This window comes from Rhinopithecus roxellana, chromosome 9, assembly GCF_007565055.1.
Source record: "Rhinopithecus roxellana isolate Shanxi Qingling chromosome 9, ASM756505v1, whole genome shotgun sequence".
Lineage (NCBI taxonomy): Eukaryota > Metazoa > Chordata > Mammalia > Primates > Cercopithecidae > Rhinopithecus > Rhinopithecus roxellana.
Genome location: NC_044557.1, coordinates 35,047,267 through 35,075,093, shown reverse-complemented (window position 1 = coordinate 35,075,093; position 27,827 = coordinate 35,047,267). Strand labels below are relative to the sequence as shown.

Here is a 27,827-nt window from a genome sequence, read left to right as displayed (position 1 = left end):
TCCCATTTACTTCAGGATACAGTATAGTGCATAGGATATTATTCTTGTAGTTCCAAAAGTAGGCATAGTTTGACTGTGATTCTAGGATGCTATTTCTATACAATTTGCCTGATATGTTATTTCTGAATACAGACATTCTGTACCCTACCTCCATTCCTCTTTAAGCATCACATTTTAAGATTCCTTTTGAAAAATGTCCAGGTAGGAAGATATCAAAAGGAAAATATAAATATGACTTAAAAACTCATTACTAGATTCAGTAGGTTGTGTTTGTTTAAATAAAAAAGGAAAGATACTATTTATCCTTGATTTAATTTCAAAATACTATCAGAAAAATAACTCTATGAGATGCAAAAATATTTGAATGTTTATAAAAGACAATGGATAGATTTTAAGCAGCTGAGGGAAACTAAGAGTTCTGTTTCCTCTGCAGTTGTTCATGTACTGAACTCTGAATTGACTGTCTAAAATTTTTTTACTGGAAATTGTCTGCCCAAAAGCTGTAGTTGATAGAAGAATCCAACCTTGAAGGAAAACGAATCTTGATCACGAAAAAGAATTTTCCCAGTAAGTGCAAAGGAACAATTCAGGGTAAGTAATAAGAATGAGCCTTGTAGAGGAGGAACTATTTCACTGATGCTGCCTGGCTGCTCAGGTGAACTATTCAACTGAAGATTTAAAAAGAGGACCTTCATGAATGATGGTGTCAATTTAAGTCAAAAGAGGACAGTAAAGTGCTATTATGGCCTTCTGGGGAAATGGCTTAAATTTCTCCAAGAATCAAAATGCCCACAAGTTAGAAAAAGCATAGCTGTTAAAACATGACATAGAGAAACAAATGCAGGTGGGTTTTCCTTCTGTGTAGGAAGCAACTTGCTATAATGGGAAATGAAGTGGCCTTGGGAAGGAAGCATTAAGACCCGATGTCTCAGTTTACTGCTATGTGCCTTGAGCAAGTTAGTCATTCCTAGCTGAGGTTCCTCATTTATAAAATAAAGATACTAATGTCTACCTCTGAGGTAAGGATAAAATGGAAAAAACTGATGGAAAGCCCCTGTGCCATGTAGAAAATCAGTAAGAGTTTGTCCATTTCCCTTCCCTGTCCCTTGCCTATAAGATTTTAGAAGGTCTTTGATCAAAGCTCATGATTAATATAAAATAAGTCCTTGTACAATGTCTTTCATTCATTTTTATGTCGAGGTTATGCTCATGCACAGTTGTACGGATTCAGAATTCTATGAAAATGTGACACACTGAAAATTCTCTAAGACTACTAATATGTAAGTACCAAACCTTTCAAGATAAGTCAATTAGGAGAAATATTAACCTAAATTTTCTAGGTAAAATGTACCTAGAAATGTTTAAATTATGTTAAATGTAAAATAATTAAAAGATGCCATTGAGACAGATTGGACTAATTTCTTTGGAATAAAAGTATTAAAACTTGGGTTCTCAAAATAACTTATTTTTCAGTATCTTTAAGTGTAGCAAATAAGATGGGTTTTCATATTTAATTCTAAATGTATTCCTTGGGATGAAAAAATTATTTCAAGTCTTGCAACTTCCAAACAAGCAGCAATAACTTATTAATTGTTCCCTTGATGATCTTAAAGTGTGGCATGAAAAATAGCTTTAGAGACTTCCAAAGACGCTTACAGTACTCCTAGGGGAAGTGGTAGGGACACCAGGAGAATCTGGCTGCCAATGTATATCGAAAAGCTATTTACATGTTGGAGGAAATCATTTAATTAATACTGTTACAGCTGTGAAGTTAATATGCAGTTCTGAGGTCCTATCACAAGGGACTCTTTCATATTTTTAAATAAGTCACTCAGTCCTACCATTTTTCCCTTTTACAGCTCTGGCATAGTAATAAATATGTCCCAAAGGTTTTCAGGATGAGGATCGTGATGTCTGTTAATTTCTCCAATAATAATAAAGATGATGATGTTGATGGTAATAATGAGAACCACCATTTACTGAAACCTCACAATATGCCAGGATCATTTCTAAGCCCTGTATAGGTATTATTTAATACTTTCAACAACCCAATATGATTATTGTTGTGGCTTTCCTCATTTTGTAGAACAGGAAATTGAGGCTTCAGGAGATTACACAAGTATAGACAGACACTTTTAGTTACTTACCCACAGTCATTCCCCACCCCACCATACATATACACATTCCTTTAAAACAAGGCATCCATTACCTTCAAGTGCTGGAAGGCATGGGGAAAACCAAAACACTCAAGCTCACAGTAACAAATGCCTGCTGGCAGATGAGACAAAAGGAAAGGGAATATCTAGAGGCTGTGATCAAGAGTCCCATAATAGGCAAGAGGCAAAATTGTTTATGCCCATGAGAATATACACTATTAGTTGACAAGAATGGTTAAGACATGCTCTGTGGGACCATGGTTGTCTCTCTTTTCTTGAGACTACCCATTTTGTTTTGTATTGAAATTAGCTTTTTCCCAGTTTATGGAATCAATGAGACCTCTAATCTTGAACCCTGTCTTCCCGTGGCAAAGAGGCAGATGTTGATCCAGCTGGGATCATTACACCTTCCCTCTATCCCACCCTAGTAATTTCAACAGTGAGCAGGTAGACAACAGCTGGATCCTGTTTGCATCTCAGCTGTGCCTTTCTGAAAAGACTGTCATTCCTCTGAGCCTCCAGTGTCTACCTAAACTCCTAGCTGTTCCAAACCCAGTCCTCCTGTCTCCTGCTTCTCTGGCCTCTGTTGGCCCTCCAACACAGTGTCCCTTCTACATGAATTAGCTAGACATAAGGAGAGTGGGGGCAGTTAGAGGCTGGCTAGGCAGATAGAGTGGGAGGGTCTAAGGAGAGAGACAGAGCCCATGGGAATGCATCTGCACTGCCCCTGTGGCGTAGATAGCAGGTGGAAATGTGGTTAAGAACTCCCTCTTATACCAGGATGTCTGCTCAGAAGGGACTGTCCCAACTTAGGTGAAGGCAAAATAAATCCGCTAAATGCCCTTAAATTGACCCAGAGCCAATTGTAATATCACTAACATTGCAATTTTGCCCCCACCCACCCTCTGTGGGTTTCGCTTAGGCACTCATGAGTAATAATCAACGTGGAGTCACTCCAGCCAACCTTAGGCATGCGCGGATGCAACACCTGCAAGGGGCAGCTTTACCCCTCTCATTAAGGCAGAACACACAGAAGACTACCTTGTTTCTGCCACATAAAAGACCCAAACTCAGCCCCATTTCTGGCAATCCACTCTCGGATCTCCTCTTGCTGTTGAGAGCTTTTCTGTTGCTTAATGAATCCTACTCTACCTTATTCACTCTCCGGTGTCCGCGTGCCTTATGCTTCTTGGTCATGGATTAAGAACTCGTACCTTGCTAAACTAAGGAGTAAGGAAACTGCAACAATAATTTCTGTCAAGTGACCCAAGAATATTAACACAATCTGTGATGAATAGTTTATAAGGAGTTTGATGTTGGAACTATTAGTTCTCATAATTGATTCTGTTACTCAAAACTTTCCTCCTGAATTCTCTAACATAAACTTTTCTCAATCTTTACTAAATTAATTAAAAGTTAAATATAAGGAATAAAAACAAAACTAAAATGAGATATATAATACACACTGTATATATTTGAACAGATTTATTCTAAAAATCATCTGTAAAACCAAATGTATGAGGTTAAATCATAGACTTGGGAAGACTGGATTGCAGAGAGATAATTCCTATTATAAAGTATATACAAACTAATATAAAATAGTATGTGCCAAAAAATGATATCCTAGAAATAGATCTTATAGAAATGTATTATATCATAAAACAATAAAAAAACAGTGAAAAACCTACTAAGTAAATACTGTTTTTGCCATTGGTCAGTTATTGGTAAAATATTTTTCAGATTTTCACCTTGAAAAATAGAACAAAATTATGCTCCATAGAGACTAAAGTCTAAAAACATCATTACTAAAACACAAAATATAAAAAGACAAACCCTATTAACAAAAAGTGAAAATAAAGCTGATTATCAAGCACGTTAGGAGATATTTAACTTTGAAGAAATAAAAAAAATTATACTTTAAACAAAGAAATAAGCATTTTCTTTTCACCATGAAAATAGCCCAAAAAAACCCCCAAAATGGTGAAACAGACTAACTTGTACTAATGACACTCTAGATACTCATATTTTGCAGCTAATGGTATAATTTTTGGAGAAGAAATTTAGCAAAATGTATCACGAGCCTTTAACATCTCCTGTTAAAGGGCAGAAATAAAACTACTCATGTTTGATGTAATGTTATACAAAAATTAAAAATATTAACCAAGACTTTAGTAACAACATGAAAATGTTTTTCATTAAGTCCAATTTTTAAAAAGTCAGTGTGTCAATGTTCTCTATAGTATTATCTCAACAGTAATATGAAAAACAGAAGAGAAAAAACATGGAAACACAGCAGAATGAGAATAAACTGGAATCAAAATATTCGTGGCAGTGGTCTTCAAATGTTTGAAGCAAAAATGATGTTCCTTCTTGTCTATCTAGTTTCTGCAACTTATATTTGTAATCCATATTTTTTATTATGAGAAAGGAACTCTAACCAAAAAGAACCCTTGCCCTCGACAAAAAAAGAAGAAAAGAAAAAGAAGAAAGGAAAGGAAAGGAAAGGAAGGAAGGAAGGAAGGAAGGAAGGAAGGAAGGAAGGAAGGAAGGAAGGAAGGAAAGAAGGAAGGAAGGAAAGAAAGGAAGGAAGGAAGGAAGGAAAAGAAAGAAAACAAAATCTAAAATCATTGTCTATTTCCATTAGAACAAACTATTAGGATTAATAATAACTACCACTTCAAAATGTAGTGAAATGTAATGAGGAATTTAAAAACAGTCTTTAAATACAATCTGACTGTAGATGCTTCTGCCGTGTGATGGAGTGACATTTCTCATCTGCAGGACAGAGAGCTCATTTTTAAGGAATACATTTGGTTGGGCCTTTGTAGATAAGGAAAGTGAGGATACCTGGAAATAGCTTGGATTAGTGAGGGAAAGAAAAAGGTAGAGCTGATTCGATTTGATCTATACAGGAGCAAGAATTTTGATCTTAACAAAGAGCCTGGGAGAGAAGAGAAGGGAAGATCAGGTGGTGACAAACAATTCACCATGTGGAGTCCCTCTTGGCAGCATGGCTAATGAGGAATTTCCTGGAGAGATGGCCAAGGATTGCTAAAACATAGAGGTCAATTTAATTCTTGTCTATAAGGTGGTATCAGGATTTTGTCAGCTCACCAAATTATTTGTGAAATGGTCCCTCCTCCTGTATTTTCTGTAGGAGTTTGAGTAAGATTAGCATTATTTATTTCTTATGTTTGATAGATTGATGCTGAACAAGGACCTGCACCCTAACCCTTTTTTTTTGAAGTCCTTCTAAACTCCAAGCAGGGAAATAAAGGAAAATTGCAAAGTTTTTTAAAAGAGAAATTCCAGGCATCTAGCTAGCCCCAGAGGTAATTAAGCAACTTGCTAAACAAGAAAGTAATAGTAGCCTTAACAATAGCCTAGGGAAGTAAAGCCCCAGAGATATTTGCTTTCCCTACAGAAACTAAAGACAACATCTGAACAGACCCCCACTGAGGATCCCCACCTAACAGATCTGCTAGCACACAGAGCCCAGATTAGGAGAAGAGAAGACTAAACTTTAACTATTGTCTTCTGTTCTAAGTTTTTTCCTTAGAGGCTTAAAGAAAGTCACTCCCCCTAGCAAGTTGACATTTTTCTACTAACCCCAAAATATTTAAACAGAAAATTCTGTTTCCTTAACCAACTGCAAACCAATTGTTTCTGTTTTGATTTTTTTTTTTGTAGAAAGATATTTAATTATAAATTCTTTGCTGTCAATATTTTTGATTTTTTTCTATTAATCTTTTAATTTCTGTTGAATCTGTAGTTATGTCACTTCTTTCTTTAATGAATTGATAAGTTGCATTGTTTTTTCTTTTTTTGGATCAACCTTACTCCATGCTTATTAGTTTATTAATCTTTTCAAAGAAACAACTATGGGATGTTAGTCAAATTGCTCTTCTTAAGATGAAAGTGTCTATCATTGATTTTTAACTTTTCATTTTTTCTAATAAGCAACTTAAATCTACATTTCTTCCTCTAAACACTGAGAGGAATTCATCGACAAAGAAGAGTGTTTTTTTAATTATGTACTTTTATTTTTCAATTTTCCTCTAAATTTCTTCTTTGATTTGTGAATTATTAACAATTATAAATTACTCTGGTATTTGTGGTGGGAGAATATTATCTGTATTATTTCAGTCATTCAACATTTATTGAGACTTGCTTATGGCCCAGAATACCATCTTGATCCTTGTTCATATGCACATGAATAGAAAATATATCTTGTCATTTTAACGTATTATCCTCTATATGACAGACAAGTTGTTTGATAGTGTTGTTCAAATATCTTATTTGTACAGAATTGTGTCTACTTTTTCTCTCAATAAGCAAGAAAGGGGTATTAAACTCTCCCCCTACGTTAATGGATTTTTCAATTTCACCCTTTACTATTGGCAATTTTTATCTCATGTATTCTAAAATTCAGTTATTTGGTGTAGTTTTGAATTATTTTGTCTATTTAATACATTGACCCGTTATCATTATAAAACATCTCTGTCTATCTCTATTCGTACTCTTTATTTGAAGTCTACATTTTTTCTGACATTAATATGACTACAGAGGTTTTCTTCTGATTATTGTTTACCTAGCATATATTTTCCATCTTTTTAAATTTAAATATATGTATGTATTTATATTGAATGTGTATTTCATATAAATAACATCAACTATTGTCATTTAAAAAATCCATTGTTCTAATCTCTGTCTTTAACTGGAGTGCTTAGTCTATTTACATTTCATATAATCATTGACATGGCTATGTTTTCATCTACCATATCATTATTTATTTTTTATTTGTACCATCTGCTTTTGTTTCTTACTGTTTGCATTATTTTTATTTAGTTAGTTAATTAGTTAGCTAGTTATATTCGTTACTCTATGGGAGTGATTCTCAAGCTTTTTGGCCTCAGTACCTTTCTATACTTTTAAATGTTAATGAGTATCCTAAACAGCTTTTGCTTATGTGGATTACATCTATCGGTATTTATATTACTAGAAATTAAAATGATCTTTTTAAAACACAAGAGTGTGCAGCACTGTCAGCCTGCCCAGCATTGTAAGAATCTCAGTTTCCAGGCTTTCTTGCCCATGAGACAGCTCACTATCTTTCAGGTGAGACAGGACTGCTGTCACTCTATGAATACAAATTGTCAGCAAAAGAACACCTTAGCATACAAATGTACTATTCTTAGGCCATGTCTGTCATTGGAATAACACCCAAATCCATAGAGATGTTGTGGAAATCACTCTGGATCCCATTTCTAAAGAAAGATTCACTATCCCAGAATGTATATTTTGGACCAAATTGACAGTATAGGGAGGTTTCTATTAATCTATCTGAATGGGTAATTCCAAGAGGCACCTGCATGAACTAGCAGGAGATGGAGAATCTAGGAAGTTAGTATATAAACTAGCTCATATGGACAAGGAGTTTCCTACACAATGGAATCAGCCTGGAAAAGTGGCTGGTATTTGTGTTTGCCAAGGGTCTTTAACTTTGCTCTATTTTCCAAAATAGATTTCCCACAGACTGGAATTGAGGCTAAACTGTAGCTAACAAGGGAGATGTTACCAGTCTTTGAGGCAGTAAATAGGAGACCAACAGAAAATCTTTAGGATGCTCCTTTTGGAGTCATCTATCTTTTTAATGACCTAGAATACTTGGTTGACTGCTTCATGGCATTTAAATAGGTAATAAAATGAGTAACCAGGACTACTATGTCCATGTTTTCAACCTCATGCCCAAAGAAATGAGATAAAAACTTTTAGACATGCACACGGATATTAGAAAAGCAGTTACAAAAATTCACAAAAATAACCTTGAGCAGCAAGTGGGAAATCAGAGTTACATGAAAAAAATGACTGTGGATACTTACTTATTTGTTCTATCACTTCACAGATTTGTTTCAAAGCTTACCTGAGTTACCACACGTCATGTGTATAATAAACATTGACTATTATTATTATTGGCAAAGCTGATCTTATTATTTTTCATAGAGACTCCATGGAGCCAAATGATTTGCCTCAGATTTCACAGTTAATAAGCGCTAAAGAAAAGATTTGGACTAAAGACTCATGATTCAAAATTCGGCCTTCTTTCAAAATACTGTGAAGCCAATTCCGTAGGACAAATTTCTGTAGTCTAATTTATCCCAAATTAGTGTATATAGAAGAAAAAGTAATTTCTACTGAGTAAAATAAAAAATATGATCAAAATGACCATTCAAATAGCAAGATACAAAATGCAATGGGTTGAAAATGTTGTGTTTAACATATTATTTGTAATTATTTTATTCATAAGATTTGCATTTGAAAATTATTTACTTCATAATCTGCATTTATAGAACATAACTGGGCATTAATTTAAGCACTTTTTTTATGCCTTAGAAATTAGTGGTGCACTACAATCACTAGCATAATTATTTCAGTTAGATGTTAGTCCAAATATATGGAACTCAATATTGGAAACGTTATTTCTGGTTCCTGAATACATTTGCCAATGTGAGAAAATGGTGACTAGTTCTAATTACAGTTATTACAGTGGAGAAAAAAAGAGTAACCACCTCTGGAGGCTCTGGAAAAATCCTTCAGGGGTTTTTGCTGCTTGGCTGAATCAATCATGTTTTGTTACCACAAGGACTTCAATGGAACCTAACAATTCTAAAAGCATCCTTGCTGCTCAAGACACATTTCCTAAAATCTAAGCCATAAGTACGTTACTTAGAAAATCTGAGACTGTTATAAAACAGTAGAATAAGTTAGCATAAATATATTTGATAATGAGAAGCTTTAAAATATGACAGTTTTTTATACTTTTTGTAATCATACTGTTAAGCTTCTTCTCTATAGTGAAAATTGTGCTGGTTCACACAAAAACTGTTTAAGAAACACAACTAGAAACTTAACTCAAGTTGTTCTTACATTTGGGTGGTGAGACATTTTTGCAGGAGGCATAATAAAATCATGTGCTTTGCTGACAGTTTCAGACAGGCAGAAATAACGTGTGTATCATTGCCGCATTAAGACAACTGTCTTCTCTTTGATTAAAATTTCAAAATAGGAATCACCACACTGATGCATTTACTTCGTAGTAAACATGCTATATAAGGGTTTTGTTCTTTGTCAGGTTTTTCCACTATTAATATTCCAGCAAAGACAGAAACTTGCCATTCATATCTGTTACGTTAACATCTTTGTCAATCCCTTTTCCTACTTTAAACATAAGCATGTTCAAAACCATTTTCTACTTAACATTGAGACCTGCAATCACTATATTATGTCTTTTTAAAATGGACAAGAGGATACACAGGAAGTTGAGTCCCACTTCAGTATAACAAACTAAACCAGAAGGCAGTTGTTTTGAAGTCCCATTATATTAACATACTCCTAAGATCATTCTTTCCTAAATGGTACCTAAAGTCTTTTTTGAGTAGTATTTTATCATTCTACACACACACACATGCACAAGCACACACTATACCTAAAGTCTTTTTTGAATAGCATTTCATCATTCTACACAAACACACACACACTCTCTCTGTGTATATATATATCTATATACCTATATATATATATATGTAGTCACAATACCTAGAAGTGTGCTCATTTTAAAGTGTACTTTAAAACCATGATAAACTCACCTTTGAGAGTCCACCTACTTCCAAATAAAAGCAGATAATGAACACATTCCAGGTGACCCAGAGGGCAGTCCACACTGTATACTAGATAGAAATGGGGGAGGGAGAAAGAGAAGAAAAATGTGGAGATGAAAGGCATGTATACCAAATAAATCAATAATAAAAATGTCAATAAGTCTGTCTTCTGGGAAGAAACTGACAGGGAGAGCTCAGAAAAGAGTGCTCTCTATGTGGTCCCCTAAGCTTTCCAGAAATTAAAAATCCAATAGTTTCTACTGCTTTCAGTAGACACCAACAAAGTTAGATTTACTTTTAAAGTGCTTTGCTGGCTTCCAGGTACAAGTTAAACCAAAATGTTGATTTGATTTCTGTTTCCTGAGTATTATCTTTTCTAGGGAACACAATTATGCAAATCTTCTATGAGCTCTCTATCATCTTTAAGTTGTAATACAAAACTGTCACATTTTAAGGAATATTTATTGAAACCTAGGACTGAAAGAAGACCATGTTTGAAAAAAACATGCATGGACTACAAAATTAACAAACTTTCATTTGTTGGACTGTTTTATTAAGAGTAGAATATGTGCCTCTGATTGATCATGTAATAAAAATATAATCATATAAAATATTTTAAAGCAGAGAAATTAATAAATATGATTAAGAATGAGGAAATGAACAACAGATTTCCATATCTTCCAATCATATCCATCCAACAAATTTTAAACCTACTGGTCTTACTGATTAATTTATTTTATTAAGATATTATGCATTAGGAAATACCTTCTCCCAGAGTATTAGTCGGTCTTAATTAAGGTAGCCCTAGATTGAGAGACTCATCAATGGAGAATAGATGATTGGACTAGGGCTCCCCTCATCCAGTCACTTTCTTATGCAGACAAAGAAATTGAGGTGCAGAAAACTGACATACAGGCTAGCTAGGATGACTGAGGATAGTACTTACTGTAGAATACAAATACCATATCAAATACAACAGTTTGCCTATTCATTTTCTTTTATCACAAAAATGCATGAATTCTTCATGTCGTAAGTAGACTTATTAATTGAATTATCATTCTCTATCAGTGATTACAATCATTGCATATTGTTTTCAAATTAAATATTGAAATCATTTCTTTAGCTTATTCTATGCTGTGTCAAATAATAGAATTATAAAATTTAGACTGTGTATAATATAACTATGTTACTAACAGAAACTTTATCAGATGCTTTTAACTATTTATGAAATTCTATTTATATTTTGTATTCTGTCATTTATGAATTTTAAAAATAATCTCATGTAGCAGTGCAGTCCTATAATTGGTTACATTTAATGTTCCATCATACATTTGTTTTTCTGAAAGGAGGTTTGCTTTCATTTTTAAGAATAATACAATTACAATAATGAGTTAAAGCTCCAAAATCACTGGAAATTTAGTTGGAAAACATATTAAAAAGTTAAAATTAAAAAATGATAAAGGGGATATCACCACTGACCCCACAGAAATACAAACTACCATCAGAGAATACTATAAACACCTCTGTGCAAATAAACAAGAAAACCTAGAAGAAATGGATAATTTCTTGGACACTTCCATGGTCCCAAGACTAAACCAGGAAGAAGTTGAATCTCTGAATAGACCAATAGCAGGCTCTGAAATTGAGGCATTAATTAATAGCCTACCAACCAAAAAAAGTTCATGACCAGACGGATTCACAGCCGAATTCTACCAGAGGTACAAGGAGGAGTTTGTACCGTTCCTTCTGAAACTATTCCAATCAATAGAAAAAGAGGGAATCCTCCCTAACTCATTTTACGAGGCCAACGTCATCCTGATACCAAAACCTGACAGAGATACAACAAAAAAAGAGAATTTTAGACCAATATCCCTGATGAACATTGATGCAAAAATCTTCAATAAAATACTGGGAAACCGAATCTAGCAGCACATCAAAAAGCTTATCCACCATGATCAAGTGGGCTTCATCCCTGGGGTGCAAGGCTGGCTCAACATATGCAAATCAATAAACATAATCCAGCATATAAACAGAACCAAAGACAAAAACCACATGATTATTTCAATAGATGCAGAAAAGGCTTTTGACAAAATTCAACAGCCCTTCATGCTAAAATCTCTAAATAAATTCGGTATTGATGGAACGTATCTCAAAATAATATGAGCTATTTATGACAAACCCACAGCCAATATCATATTGAATGGGCAAAAACTGGAAGCAATCCCTTTGAAAACTGGCACAAGACAGGGATGCCCTCTCTCACCACTCCTATTCAACATAGTGTTGGAAGTTCTGGCTAGGGCAATCAGGCAAGAGAAAGAAATAAAGGGTATTCAGTTAGGAAAAGAAGAAGTCAAATTGTCCCTGTTTGCAGATGACATGATTGTATATTTAGAAAACCCCATTGTCTCAGCCCAAAATCTCCTTAAGCTGATAAGCAACTTCAGCAAAGTCTCAGGATACAAAATCAAGGTGCAAAAATCACAAATATTCTTATACACCAGTAACAGACAAATAGAGAGCCAAATAATGAATGAACTCCCATTCACAATAGCTTCAAAGAGAATAAAATACCTAGGAATCCAGCTTACAAGGGATGTAAAGGACCTCTTCAAGGATAACTACAAACCACTGCTCAGTGAAATAAGAGGACACAAACAAATGGAAGAACATACCATGCTCATGGACAGGAAGAATCAATATTTTGAAAATGGCCATACTGCCCATGGTAATTTATAGATTCAATGCCATCCCCAGTAAGCTACCAATGACTTTTTTCACAGAATTGGAAAAAACGACTTTAAAGTTCATATGGAACCAAAAAAGACCTTGCATTGCCAAGACAATCCTAAGCCAAAAGAACAAAGCTGGGGGCATCACGTTACCTGACTTCAAACTATACTTCAAGGCTACAATAACCAAAACAGCATAGTACTGGTACCAAAACAGAGATATAGACCAATGGAACAGAACAGAGCCCTCTGAAATAATACCACACATCTACAGCCATCTGATCTTTGACAAACCTGACAAAAACAAGAAATGGGGAAAGGATTCCCTACTTAATAAATGGTGCTGGGAAAATTGGCTAGCCATAAGTAGAAAGCTGAAACTGGATCCTTTCCTTACTCCTTATACGAAAATTAATTCAAGATGGATTAGAGACTTAAATGTTAGACCTAATACCATAAAAACTCTAGAAGAAAACCTAGGTAATACCATTCAGGATATAGGCACGGGCAAGGACTTCATGTCTAGAACACCAAAAGCAACGGCAGCAAAAGCCAAAATTGACAAACGGGATCTCATTAAACTAAAGAGCTTCTGCACAGCAAAAGAAACTACCATCAGAGTGAATAGGCAACCTACAGAATGGGAGAAAATTTTTGCAATCTACTCATCTGACAAAGGGCTAATATCCAGAACCTATAAAAAACTCAATCAAATTTACAAGAAAAAAACAAACAACCCCATCAAAAAGTGGGCAAAGGATATAAACAGACACTTCTCAAAAGAAGACATTCATACAGTCAACAGACACATGAAAAAATGCTCATCATCACTGGCCATCAGAGAAATGCAAATCAAAACCACAATGAGATACCATCTCACACCAGGTAGAATGGCAATCATTAAAAAATCAGGAAACAACAGGTGCTGGAGAGGATGTGGAGAAATAGGAACACTTTTACACTGTTGGTGGGACTGTAAACTAATTCAACCATTGTGGAAAACAGTGTGGCGATTCCTCAAGGATCTAGAACTAGAAATACCATTTGACCCAGCCATTCCATTCCTGGGGATATACCCAAAGGATTATATGTCATGCTGCTCTAAAGACACATGCACACATATGTTTATTGTGGCACTATTCACAATAGCAAAGACTTGGAATCAACCCAAATGTCCATCAGTGACAGATTTGATGAAGAAAATGTGGCACATATACACCATGGAATACTATGCAGCCATAAAAAGGATGAGTTCGTGTCCCTTGTAGGGACATGGATGCAGCTGGAAACCATCATTCTCAGCAAACTATCACAAGAACAGAAAACCAAATACTGCATGTTCTCACTCATAGGTGGGAATTGAACAATGAGATCACTTGGACACAGGAAGGGGAACATCACACACTGGGTCCTATTGAGGGTAGGGGGGGGGAGCGATAGCATTAGGAGATATACCTAATATAAACGACGAGTTAATGGGTGCAGCACACCAACATGGCACATGTATACATATGTAACAAACCTGCACGTTGTGCACATGTACCCTAGAACTTAAAGTATAATAAAAAAAAAAAAAAAGCACTTAATTTCAGCTGACTTCACTTAGCTGGAAAACAGCTCGATGACTTGTAGGTCTTGGCTGCCTAGTTTTAGGTTAACGGCTGCACACACTCAGAAAGTCGAGTTCCTGCAGCTGGTTGAGTGGTAAGTTGAAGTGAGAATTAGGCAAATGAAAAAAAAAAAGTTAAGATAAGTAAAAATATATAGTGAGATTTTTGGTACATGCAGATATTGCTGATGCTGTAATATATTCTGTTCATAAGGTCTTCTAGTACAAGTGGACTTGGTAAAGTTTGAACTTTCAATAAGTTTTGAAGCTCTTGCTAGCAAGATGGCATCTAGTGTCTGATATCTTTCATTCTAAATAAATCTAGTTATAAGTATATCAAAATGGGGGAGCAATGCTAACCTCTAAGTCATGAGAAAAAAAGCCATTGAAAAAGGTTAGGAAAAGAACATAAAATAAAACAATATTAAAGTAAGGCAATAAACTAAATTAATTACAAAATCATATGATATGACTTAATGATTAGGACTAATTCCTAAATGCACTGGTATTTTTTAGTGAATCAATTCATAGTTATGACAAATGCATAATAAAACACATCTATTTAAAGATCATGGCACAGACTTGGTGATTGGAGTGTATTCAGTATCTCCCACAAGTTGTAATCTTGATGATCTTGATGCTACTTCTGAACCGGCAGAGGCAAAATTACCAGGCTATGTAAACCTCAACTGTCAGTTCCTACGTTTTTGACAATAAAGGGGTTATTATCCTGGTGCTTTCTGTGTTCCTGCTACTATGGTAAGTGCTTTGCCTAGATCATGTCATTCAATCATCACACTAAAACCGAGGTAGAGGGATAATCATTTAATCACCTATTTAGTGTCAGAGTTAGGATTTGACACCTGATTATCTGGGATGCTTATGCATACAGGGTAGGTTTTGTTTTAAAAGATTTTAGTAAAAGGATGATAGATTCATGGCAAGATAATCAGTCACCAAATTAAGCAATTTGTCAAATGACCAATTCACCAAATTACCATTTTATCTCAAATTTTTATTCATATATGTTCTATAATTGGCAATTTATTTTAGAATGACAGTATCTTTAGTATTTTACAATTAGTGTGACATGCATAATATGGAATTCTTGTATTGTTTGTTAGCAATATTGTGTAATATCTTCTAATACATTTACATTACAAGTTTCTTCTAATCAATTTGTGTTTCTTTGCTGAGAACAAAGAAGACATATATTTTTGATTTTTGAATTGTTATAAGGTATAAATTATACCTTACTGTGTACTGGAGACACAAATCTGATCATGGGTATAAAAGAAAAGAGATAGCTGGAGATACAAATATGGCTATAGAAATTTAGTTAGGCAGGAAGTATTGGGATAACCAGTGGCCAAAGAGACTGCCTACCTTCCCTATCTTCTTTTTGAAGTGGGTTATTTTATTTATAATTCAACTGAAGCAATAACTTAAAAAATAAGACTCTCCATTTGAAAACAAATACACTTGGGTTATTATAAAGTAGGCTTATATCATGTATTTAGGTATATTAAATATACTTGTAGTAAAGAAAGCTTTTCAATATAAGAAAAAATCACTGCATAATCTCTCCATCTCTCTTCTACTTTGCTTATGTTTAGTATATATATTTTAAATCCAAATCCACATAGACAAGACCTATAATAATGAAAAAGGAATGTTTATGCATTCTATGTGACTTCCTAAATGTATCCTAGTTTTGTAAGGATATTTCAGCACTTTTTAATGGAAATAAACTTTGGACATCTTCCAGCCTATTTCTTCCCCATCAAGCAATTCGTTTATAATATGAATTATTTTTACTTTCTGAGCTTGCTTATTTTCTAATTACGAGAAAGGTCATTCATTCATTCTTTCATATACAAATCAATTTGCTGTATTACATACAATGTGCCAGACTTATAATAAAAATGTAGAGTAAGTTTCTTGCTCAGTCATTGTAACATTTTTTAGTAGAGTAAAGGGGGAAAAAGACATAGGAACATCTCAAACATTTGTCAAACATCTACCCTGTGTTAGGCTATAGTAAGCAAGTCACATACATTATATAATTATTTAAAATGATTTATGGGTCAGGTTTTTCAAATGAGGTAACTATGACAAAAAGAAAGCAAATAAATGTCTCAAGTCTTCACAGCCAATAATTGGTGAAGAGAATTTAGATTTGACGTTTACCAATCGAATCAAAACCTAACACTCAACTTCATGTTGAGTAGTGACTCTGAAATGGGATTTATGCTGACATAGCAGAAGAATTTTGCTATATAACAAGTGAGATTAAAATGAGTTGTTCTTTGCACATAAATATTTGCATAAAAGTCCAGATAACTAAATTGTGGACTTTTCAAATTTACTTGACCCTTTAAAAATTTTTAAAGGCAGTTTTGAGCTAATTTTAATTTCAAGGTTAATCTTATTTCAAAAAATGTTAAACAAATTTGCTAATTCATCTGCATGTGAGTTAAAACCTGCTGGATTAAATTATCACCCATGAAATAACAAAGATTTAAGTAATTCTAGGCCAAAAATCTTATTTTAAAATTTACAAGTAAAATAAAATATATTTGACCGAGGAGTAAACAGATAGGAAATAATTGATTTTACAACAATATCTTGTGATGGGTAAATATGATTTCACTGCTTGATACTGTCTATAGCCAAAGAAGCACATAAGGTCCTTTCAGAACCCAAGACTGAACATGATATTCCTCTAAAGCAGGGGTACCCAATCTCCAGGCCACAGACCAGTACTGCCTGAGCTCTGCCTCCTGTCAGATCAGTGTGGCATTAGATTCTCATAGGAACACAAGCCCTATTGTGAACTACTCACGTGAGGGATCTGGGCTGTGGCTACTTATGAGAATCAAACTAATGCCTGATGATCTGAGATGGAACATTTTCATCCCAAAACCATCCTACCCAACCTCTGGAAAAACTATCTTCCATGAAATGAGTCCCTGGTGTCAAAAGTTGGGAATGGCTGCCCTAATGTACATGTTCCACCTTGCACCTTAGCCAAAATAAACTTTCATGAGCAAAGGAATACTATGTGGCAAAGTTGTTTTTGTATTCTAAAAATAAATACAGAAGTAGTAAATTGTACCTTAATAGTGTGATGCTATCTGGAAGGGAATTATTGCTCTTTGATTCTGCAATTTGGGGAGGTTTGTCTAATAGTCTTTGCCGAGAGGCCTCCTCAATTGTAGTGGCAGGAGCTCGCAACATTACATTTCTTGGAAAAAAAATAAGTCTTGAGGAGTAAGTCAGCTATTGGTAGGTGCAGGTAGCACAGCACATATTATTTTATCATATAATTCCCTCAGCCAAATTCAGGCTGAGACAAGCAAGGCAGTGCATTGTTGACATGTTCTGAGATTAAAAAAAAAAAAAAAAAAAAAATCCCTGTCCATTCCATCTTGTAAAATCCTTTCATCCAATAATCTTTGATTCATTTATTGTTTGCTCAGTCAAGTATTAAGCATATCTAATGGTCTGTACATACAGGAATAGGCCTAGAACAAAGGAATAGGCCTAGAATACAGCAATAGATGGGCACAGTTCTGCCTTTCAGGAGTCATTGCTGAATGGGGCAAGACAGGGAGGGAAGCAATGATGACAGCCGGGCAGGGTGCTGGGATAGAAAATTACCAGGATTTACAGCAGCAGAAGGGAAGAGGCACTTTCCCTCGCATTCAATGGTCAGGCAAGACCTGTAAAAGGTGACTATTTAATTGAGGATTATTAAGAGTTTTCCAAGAGGATAGAGAGATTAAGGCATTCCAGGCAGAAGAGCAGGATGTGCAAACTGAAGAGGCAAGAGCAGCATGTGGTCTTTGGAAAATACAAATCATTCAGCATGACTGGCATGAGGCAGGCAAATGGGTAATGCAGGAGGTGCTGGAGAAGTAGATAAAGAAACAATTTTCATAAGCTTTGATTTAGACTCTAAGAGTTTGGAAAAACTAGTCATTGGAGAGCTTGAGACTCATGGTCCTTTACCCAAAGCAGTTTCATAAAGGTGATCAGTTACTTAAACTCAACTGTGATGAACCCTGTCTCTTGTCCAAAATGGCAGTAAATTATCTGTGTTTTTGTAAAACTAGAGCTCTATTTAATTGTTGCAGTGAACATACATATTTTATTAATCTCTGCGTGAGCACTTAGCATATACCTGGTGCTCCAAAGTGTTTCTTATTTTGAAACGGATTAAATTTAGTTGACCTATCTGTGTGGTGGTTTGGCCAATAAAGGAAGCCAATACTATACATAGAAGAAGCAATTTTGAGGGAAAATCTCTTGCAATGAAAAAGCTCTTTCCCCTCACTGTGAAAGTCAGTATGGATTTCTGCTCCAGGACTCGTCTCACTGCCATTGAAAAGCTGCTGCCTCCAATGGTACATATGTCACCTTCATTTTCAGTTTTTTGGATATCAGAATTAATTCCAGGCCACCTGTTGTGGCTTCAAACCAAAGCATTTGTGACAACAACTCAAGAATGAATTAAAAAACAAAACAAAACAAAACAAAACAAAACAAAAAAAAAAACTTCCCAAATAACAACATGCTCTTTTTATAAAAGGCATTTTTTTTTTTTTTTTGTAAATAGATTTCCCATACTCATAGATTAATGATTCCTTAGGTACTTTTATCAAATAGATAATTTATACCCATATTAGAATAAGAGGTAATCTTTCATAAAGGTAATGATATCTGACTGGGAGGTAGGCCAAGACTATTTCCTATATCACAACTTATACTGACAATGGTAACATTATCATCTGGAATCTGCCAGTGAAAGCAAAGCACAGATCATGATACAGGAGCTTCTTGAACCTAACAATCACAGGCCAGTACACATCCAATTCTGCTGTCCACTACCACCTATGCTCCTTGGGCTAGTCACTCAACCTTTCTGACCTCTTTTCTCCTCTGGGAAATCAGAGAAGCTAATACATGCCCTGTAGGATATTTGTGAGATTGAAACCTAATGACATACGTGGTGTGGTGGGCTTTCACACCAATTTATTGCTTTCTTTCTCTCCCCTTCCTGAGAGAGGATCCTGAATAAGATAGCAAATAAAATGAGAGAGACTTGGTTGGCATAACCCATAAAAAGAAACCATCAAATGAGGAAAAACGTGGATCATTGGTCTTGTTGATGCTTTTCTTTGACAGTTCTGAAAGACCTAAAACTGCCTTCCTCTACACACAGGAGGGAGGAGGGAGAGAGGGAAGCAAAGGAAAAAGTACCAACAGAGAAGTGACAGTAGTTTCATCGTGGGTGGACTCTGTGAACTAGTAGGGCACTAGATACGAAAAATAATCAATAAATATGTACTGAGCACTAATTATGTTCTATGCTCTCAAAGAACATTTTGCCTAGAAGACACAAACATGAACAAATTATAAAACATACTCAAGACACACTAGAGGTGAAGGAGCAGAGAGTGATTCACCATTAATGTGTATGGAAGAAGGTATCCATGAGAGACTGAGGAAATATTGCTAGACTGGGACACAAACACCAGGCAAGGCTACCAGAGCACGGGCTGGTGAGGCAGGTGCAGCAGGAGGCCCATGACACTGAGGTGTGCAGACTCTCAGCCCTCCTGGGTCTCCACACCTGGCTCAGGCCCTCCCCCAGGCCTTGCCCCACTGCTGGTCTCATTCCTCTCCACTGCCTTTTATTCACTTCTAGAGAGTCCCAGAACCTGCACCTCCTCACTCCTTACATGGTTAGTGCCTGCAGAGCAGGGCCTCTGACATTTGAATTCTTTCCTATTTTTCCAAACTTAGCACAGTATAGGTCCTCAATAAATGCTTAATGAATAAATCAGAACTGCTGTGATAGTCCCCCTTCTATGGGCCCTGTGGTGCCTCGGGCCCAGACCCCCCTTCACTCCCTTCTTCCTTTGTGGACTCACTCTCATACTTGCACTGCAGACCTCAGTTCTCAGCTCACTGCAGGGTGCCTAACTCCACTGCCCTGCTGCAGACAATACCCCATTAGACATCTCATGGCATAGTGTGCTCCTTCATATGTGTTGCAATTTAACATTTATGTGGATAATTGTTTGATAAAGGCACACCTCTCTTCACTGCACTATAAGGTAAGCACCCAGGAGGACAGAGGATATGTCTGTCTGGTTTTACTCACCAGTACAGTCCACACCTAACACAATGCCAAACACAGGGTAGAAGCTCAATAAATATCTTTTGAATTAATAAGTGAATGAAAAAAATGGAGAAAGAAAGTTAGAAAAGAAAGAATTGAGTAAAAGAAGAGGATGGGGAGAGGAAGGGAAGAAGGAAGGGCAGAAAGAAGGAAGGAAGGAAGGAAGGAAGGAAGGAAGGAAGGAAGGAAGGAAGGAAGGAGAGAGGGAGAGAAGGAGGGAGGGAGGAAAGAAGGGAGGAAAGGAGGAAGTGAGGATGGGTGGGAGGGAGGAAGGATAAAAGGAAAGAGGGAAGGAAGGAAAGAAGGGAGGAAGGGAGGAAGGATGGAAGGGAGGGAAGATGGGTGGGAGAAAAGGGAGGGAGGGAAGGAGGAAGGAAAGAAGGGAGGGAGGGAGGGAGAGATGGAGGGAGGGAGGTGGGGGGACAAAGGAAGAAAAGAAGGAAGAATTGTTAGACATGAGTTTGGTCAAGTACATCAGGCAAGAATATTCTTAGATCTTATCCAGTTAAGGACCCAGTGGCGGTTTTAAGCCAGTAATTTAAGAAAAGCACAAAGAGCAAATTGGAGGAGAGAAAGGTGGAAAATATGAGGCAAAGTCCACCCGTAGAAGAGAGAAAACATAAGCCTCAACCAAGGCAGCAGTTATGTGAATAGTGCATAGAGTTAACATTTAGAGGGTAAAATCAACAGGACTAGATGTTACTGGCGTTTACCTACAGCTTCATTCTCTGGAAGCCACCTATGGTTTCAAAGCCACAAGGTATTTTGTTTCTCAGCAGAACAACAACATCATAAAACAAAAAGTCTGTAATGAGTAAAATTGCTCTGTATTCATAGTAACAAACTAGAACACATTTAGAATTCAATAATAGCTTGATTATGCATGATATGAAAACATCTTAGGCCGCAAGTCCAACTCCATGAAACCCCCTTCTAGGAGATCGTGCAGTTACTTAGCAGAGGCTATCTTTATTTACTATTTTATTTTATTTTATTTTTTTGAGACAGGGTTTCTCTCTGTTGCCCAGACTGGAGTGGAGTGCCATGATCATGTCTCACTGCAGTCTTGATCTCCTGGGTTCAAGTGATCCTCCTGCCTCAGCCCCCTGAGTAGCTGGGATGACAGGCGCCCCAATGTCTGGCTACTTTTTGTAGTTTTTGTAAGCACAAGATTTCTATTAAAAAACCCCAGCTGCTCTTGAACTCCTGAGCTCAAGCAATCCTCCTGCCTCAGCCTCCCAAAGTGCTGGGACTACAGGTGTGAGTCACCATACCTGGCTGAGGCTATCTCTGAGAGAAGGAAAGTAAAGCAGAAATTGATTAGCCCCTGCAGCAAATTGAGAGCCATCAAATGCTCCCAAAGCCATTTGAATGCAGTCTATTCAGCTACCTACAAATCTGCAAAATGGTGAAAGAAATAAAAAAGACAAGTTTAAAAATCAAAATAGAGGATGGATGCATTTAACAGAGAAAAATAATAACTTTATTATTTTCCACAGGTAGAATTAGATTATGTCAAAATGAAAAGATGGCATGTTTTTAAGTCTATGATCTTCTTCTAGTGAGGCAATGTCAGTGTATCCCAGGAAAGTACCCAGTAATTCTACTGAACACTGTGTATTTACACAGGCTCAATGTACATTTTATAGTATGTTACTCCAATTTACAACAATTATATATGCTTATTATTTCTCACAACCTTCTCACATGTGTAGCCTACATTAATGCCCTCTTTTTATGTTATAGAAAAGACAAGTAATTACTGTGAATAACTTTCATTAGACTGTGGGTCATGGCATACACCTCATTAAACTGTCCTATAATGGAGTGTGTGCTGACCATGTTTTGGATATCTGTTTCAAATTTATCTTGACAAATGGAGATATATTCAATACCAACCAGTATTAAATACATTAGGGATGTGTATGAAATACCCATTCATACACGCACTTGTAATGTCCTAAATCAATTAAAATTAAAATATATTCTTGTTTTCAGTGATTAAACAGTTATGCTAGACAGATTTGCTTTTTGGAGTTAGCAACAAATGTCAGTGAAATTGACATTTTAGTCAATTGATAAATTAATACACTGATAGTTAATGTACATTGCATCTAACTATTCTATAACCAAGACGATAAGCAGACCTCCTACTGTATCCAAAGCCTATTTTGAATTTCTATGTAAAAATTGAATTCAGTTGCACTGTGAGGGACACCATGTCATCACACACTTTTGAGCATGTGGCTTTGATCTCACTGTACAACATTCATTACGTTGTATTTTCCAAAGATAATCACTTCTGAGCAAAATTTAATATTTGAGGGCTAGAAAAGCAATGCCACATTATATCAGAAGGGGCCACTTAGAAATATTTTATTTATATTCTTATAGAAATGTTGCATTGTTTATATGAGGAGAAATGATAAAAATAAGACTTACCACCATTATGTATCGAGGTCTGTACTGAATGGTTCCAAACAAACCCAATATGACAACTATTATGTGCAGAAAATTTCCAAGAATAGGAGCCCACTGGAAACCAAGGAAGTCAAAGATCTGCCTCTCTAATGCTGAGATCTACAACAACAACAACAACAAAAACAAAGTTCATTAGTATCTAATCCAAGCATCATCATGTTATTTTAATCTTTTGTCTCATGGCTGGAGGAATCTGCATATTCAACTTTAATCGCACTTTTTGTCACCATTATTATTAGAATTTTCATTCTTATTTCATGTGCTGTTTTCTGCATCTTCTCTCAGAAACTATACTAAGATAGTTTTGAGCATTATAACTTCAAGTATAAATAGATTTTAAATCTATCTGGAGAGTTAGAGATACACTTCTTAAATCATTTTCTACAGTAGAAATTCCAGACAGATTTTTTAATGTTTTAAGTTCATCATTTTTATTTTTATATTAAAAGTTATGTTTAATTATTAGGGGTACATGATATGTATATATATTTATGGGGTACATGTGATGTCTTAATATAGACATACATATGTAATAATCACAGCAGGGTAATTACAGTATCCATCACCTCAAATATTCCTCTTTTCTTTTTGTTAGGAACATTCCAATTCCACTATTTTAATTGTTTTAAAATATGTGATAAATTATTGTTGACTATAATCACCCCGTTGTACTATCAAATACTGGATATTATTCATTCTATCTACCTCTATTTTTGCATTTATTAGCCATCCTCATTTTATCTTCTTCTCCCCTTCCCAGCCTCTGGTAATCATCATTCTACTCTCTATCTCCATGAGTTCATTTGTTTCAAATTTTTGCTCCCACAAATAAATGAGAGCATGTGAAGTTTGTCTTTCTGTGATTGGCTTATTTCATATCATTATTTTTAATAAAACGATTGGCTTAGTATAACATCATTGGATCAAAAAGAACTCCGGGCTTGCGACACTACAACTAGTATAATTTTGGAAAACAAACAAAAAACAAAAACTCCTGCCTATCCCCGCTTTCCTGTGTGAAATATACATTAGCCAAATCTGTTCTCTTTCTTTTCCTTTCCTTAGATTGCCAATGCTGATAATGACTAACTACCTGTTCAAAATGAAGCTTACTCATTTACTTACTCTGGGCTCAAGACTCTGATCTAAAACTAGAGTTAAACCCTTTGAATCGCATTTTATTGAGATCATATACCGACAAGAAAATTCATCTTGGATTAGATAGCATTCTTTTAGAATACCAAATAGAAATTATGAGATCATTACAATTTTAGATATGCCACAGCTTATTATAATTGCATTACATACATCTTGACATTTTAAAACAATTATAAAATTTGTCAATATATACACAACCATTTATGATGAAACAGATGCATTTCATATGGTCCAGTGAATACCAAAAATGCCATTATCATGTTCAAACAATATTTCTTTAATTCTACATTGAAAAATTTTACAATATCACCTGCTGTATTTGATCACGAATCATTATACATTTCAGACATTTTTCTAGTTTTGTATTGATAAAATAGTAATTCTAATAAAATGATCCAGTGATTAACCATACTGATGGCACTGGAAACTGCAGCTTTGAAATGAAATTGGCACCCTAGGTATTTTTCTAGTTATGTGACAGGCGTATGCTTGAATAGCTTTAATTTTCTTGGACATAAAGAAATGTCCTCTATCCAGTAAGCTGAATTTACCTTGGTCAAGATTTGCCTTCAGCAACCTGTGGAGGAAAAGAGAAGAGAGCGAATGCCTAAAGAAAACCACACCAGATCCACATTCATTTCACGGGTATTTCCTGATCATGGCGTGATATGATTCAGGATGCATTCAGGATTCATCTCCTGAATCCATAAATGTTCAGAAATGGCTAAAACGCAAAATATCAGAGTAAGGAAAGAAGCAGCAGCACAGTGTTTTTTACCTCCTGCTTATCTCTGCTTGTGACTCTAATTAGTCCCTAGAAACCTTTCTTTAAAAATTAGTTCCTGGGAACCTTTCTACGCAGAATTTTATTTATTGGCCCAGCAGTGATACAAATATGTATTTTTTAAATGTGCAAGCATAATTAAATACTAAAAAAAAAAAAAAAAAAAAAAAAATTAAACCCTGAAGAGCAGCTGCAGGCCATTCATTCTGAAAAACAACGCTATTTTAAAGCAGTTGTGCATAACAAAAACCTTTAAGGTGAACTTTCAAAGAGAAAAACTCATTTTCTTTTCTGTCAGTAGATGCATGGATTGCATTCTCTTTTATGATATTAAAGAAAACACAGGTAATGAAAGAGAAGCCAAATTAATGCCACTTATGAGAAAATATGAATTTTATATTCAAGGCACTCTCTCTATTTATTAATATTTATTCCCTGAGAACTTAAAAAAAATGAATTGAGGTGGGAAAAAATAAGAGTACAAATAAAAAGACATGAAAAACAGAGAAGGGAGCATATTGAGAATATGGAGAAGGGCAGCTGTAACAACTATACAAACTGTGAAAACTAGATTTGATTATTACAAATTTGAAAAGTTAACTAACAACAACAAAGACTTCAAAAATAAACAAAATACCATTGTATTTTTTACCTAATTATTCTATCTAACTTGCATTTTGGTTATTTAGCCATTTGGTTTACTGGCTAGTATTTTCTGTCTAAATGTCATAATCTCTAGAGACACAACTTTTTGCCCTTGACTGTCATGTTTATAATAATGACCCAGAGACCCCAAATAAGATTAAATTATATCCAAGTTGCTTTGTTAAGTTGGAAAATGGATGACTGTTCTTTAAAAGCATCTCTGTTAAAATGGCTCTAATTTGTGGTGTTGGGGAGATGCTGTCCTTGGTTGGGGGCGGTGGGAAGGAGGCATCTCTTCCCCATTCTATGGTCAGTGACCTCAAGTTGGGAACTTGATGTCTGTCATGATGGGAATATTTGCAAAATGAAAATCAGAAAATGCTGAAAATTAGAATTAGTTTATACGTATGTTTCGAGAACCAATGTTAAACTCTTACCTGCACACCACTGAATATGGCACCTAGAAAAACTCATTGTGATTCAGAAGAGAAGTGTAAGGAAGTCACTAAATTGTAATGTAGCATAAATAGAAAGCAACCAGTCCAGATGAGGGCAGAAGGGTAGAGGACTGAAAGTGGATATATGCAGAGATGCCCAAGTGAAGAGAATGAATGAGACTTTTACAAAACTTGAGTTTAAATAAAAGTAGAGAAATAAAGAAAATATAAAGGCAGTAAGATGCTCCAGAGAATGTGAAATCAACAGACCTAAAGAAAAATGCATCATTTACCCATGTTTTGATCAGATAATTAGATTTTTTAATGAGATGTTTGAGTTCCTTATATATTCTGAATTATTAACCCCTTGTCAGATGGGTAGTTTGCAATTTTTTTCTCATTCTGTGGGTTGTCCTTCCACTTTGTTGATTGTTTGCTATGCTGTACAGAAGCTTTTTAACTCGATGTGATCCCATTTGTCCATTTTTGGTTTGGTTGCTTGCGCTCGTGGGATATTACTAAAGAAATCTTTGCCCAGTCCAATGTCCTGGAGAGTTTCCCCAGTGTTTTCTTCTAGTAGTTTTATAGTTTGAGATCTTAAGACTTAGGCCTTAAATCTCTTTTGATTTAATTTTTGAATATGTCAAGAGATAGGAGTCTGGTTTCATTCTTCTGCATATGGATATTCAGTTTCCCCAAACCCATTTATTGAAAAGATTGTCCTTTCCCCAATTTATGGTTTTAGCATCTTTGCCAAAAATGAGTTCACTTTAGATATATGAATTTATTTCTGGGTTCTCTATGCTGTTCCATTAATCTATGTGTCTGTTTTTATGCCAGTGCTATGCTGTTTCAGTTATTATAGCTCTGTAGTATAATTTGAAGTCAGGTAATGTGATTCCTCCAATTTTGTTAAAAAAAAAAAACTAAATAAAATAAACTCAAAAAACTAAAAATAGTGCTACCATATGATCCCACAATCTCACTTATAGGTTTATACCCAAAAGAAAGGAAATCAGTATATCAAAGTGATCTATGTACTTCCATGTATATTGCAGCACTATTCACAATAGCCAAGATTTGGAAGCAACGTCTGTTGATTAACAGTTGAAAGGATAAAGAAAATGTGGCACATATACACAATGGAGTACTATTTAACCATAAAAAGAATAAGATCCTGTCATTTGTATCCTGACATTTGCCAGAGCATGGATTGAACTAGAGGTCATTATGTTAAGTGAAATAAGCCAGGCGCAGAAAAACAAACTTCACGTGTTCTCACTTACTTGTGGATCTAAACATAAAAACAATTGAACTCATGAAGACAGACAGTGGAATGATAGTTACCAGAGGCTGAGAAGGGTAGTGGGGGTTGGAGGAAGTGGAGAGATTAATGAGTACCAAAAAAAAAAAAAAAAAAAAAAAGAAAGTATGAACAAGGTCTAGTATTTGATAATACAACAGTGTGACTCTATAAATAATTTAATTGTACATTTTAGAATAGCCAAAAAAGTATAATTAGATTTTTGGTAACACCAAGAATGAATGCTTGAGATGACAGATACCCCATTTATCTTGATGTGATTATCACACATTTCAAGCCTTTATCATAAAATCATATGTGCCCCATAAGTATATACACCTACTATGTACCCACAAAATTAAAAATTAAAAGCTTAAAGAGAATGAACAAAATAAAATAAAACTTGAAAATCTTAGATAATTAAAAAAAGAACAACGCAATTATTTCTAAAAGAAAGCAAAGGTAGATAAGAATCTGTATACTATAAAGAATAGGATGAAAATAAATATCTTTTATTAAAAAGTTACAAAGTAAAGGCAATCAGGATCTTAATAAAAAGGAAGAAAAGAAGGCAGGAAAGAAAGAAGGAGTGGAGGAGGGAAGTAAGAAGGAAAAGAAACCAAATCAGATACATAAGGAAAGCATAGTTCAAAAATACCAAAAAATTAAAATGG

The 27,827-nt window shown here is 35.2% G+C and overlaps 1 protein-coding gene across 2 annotated transcripts in view; it reads right to left on the bottom strand.

Moving 5' to 3' along the window:
- Nucleotides 1-27,827, bottom strand: part of NKAIN3 (sodium/potassium transporting ATPase interacting 3) — a 751,074-nt gene that overhangs the window by 407,967 nt on the left and 315,280 nt on the right. For both annotated transcript variants that reach the window (XM_010360367.1, XM_010360366.2), the window contains exons 2-3: nucleotides 22,788-22,925; nucleotides 9,803-9,883 (exon numbers count right to left, since the gene is read on the bottom strand). In XM_010360367.1, the coding sequence (XP_010358669.1) occupies nucleotides 9,803-9,883; nucleotides 22,788-22,925 (219 nt within the window). The remainder of the gene's footprint in view (nucleotides 1-9,802; nucleotides 9,884-22,787; nucleotides 22,926-27,827) is intronic.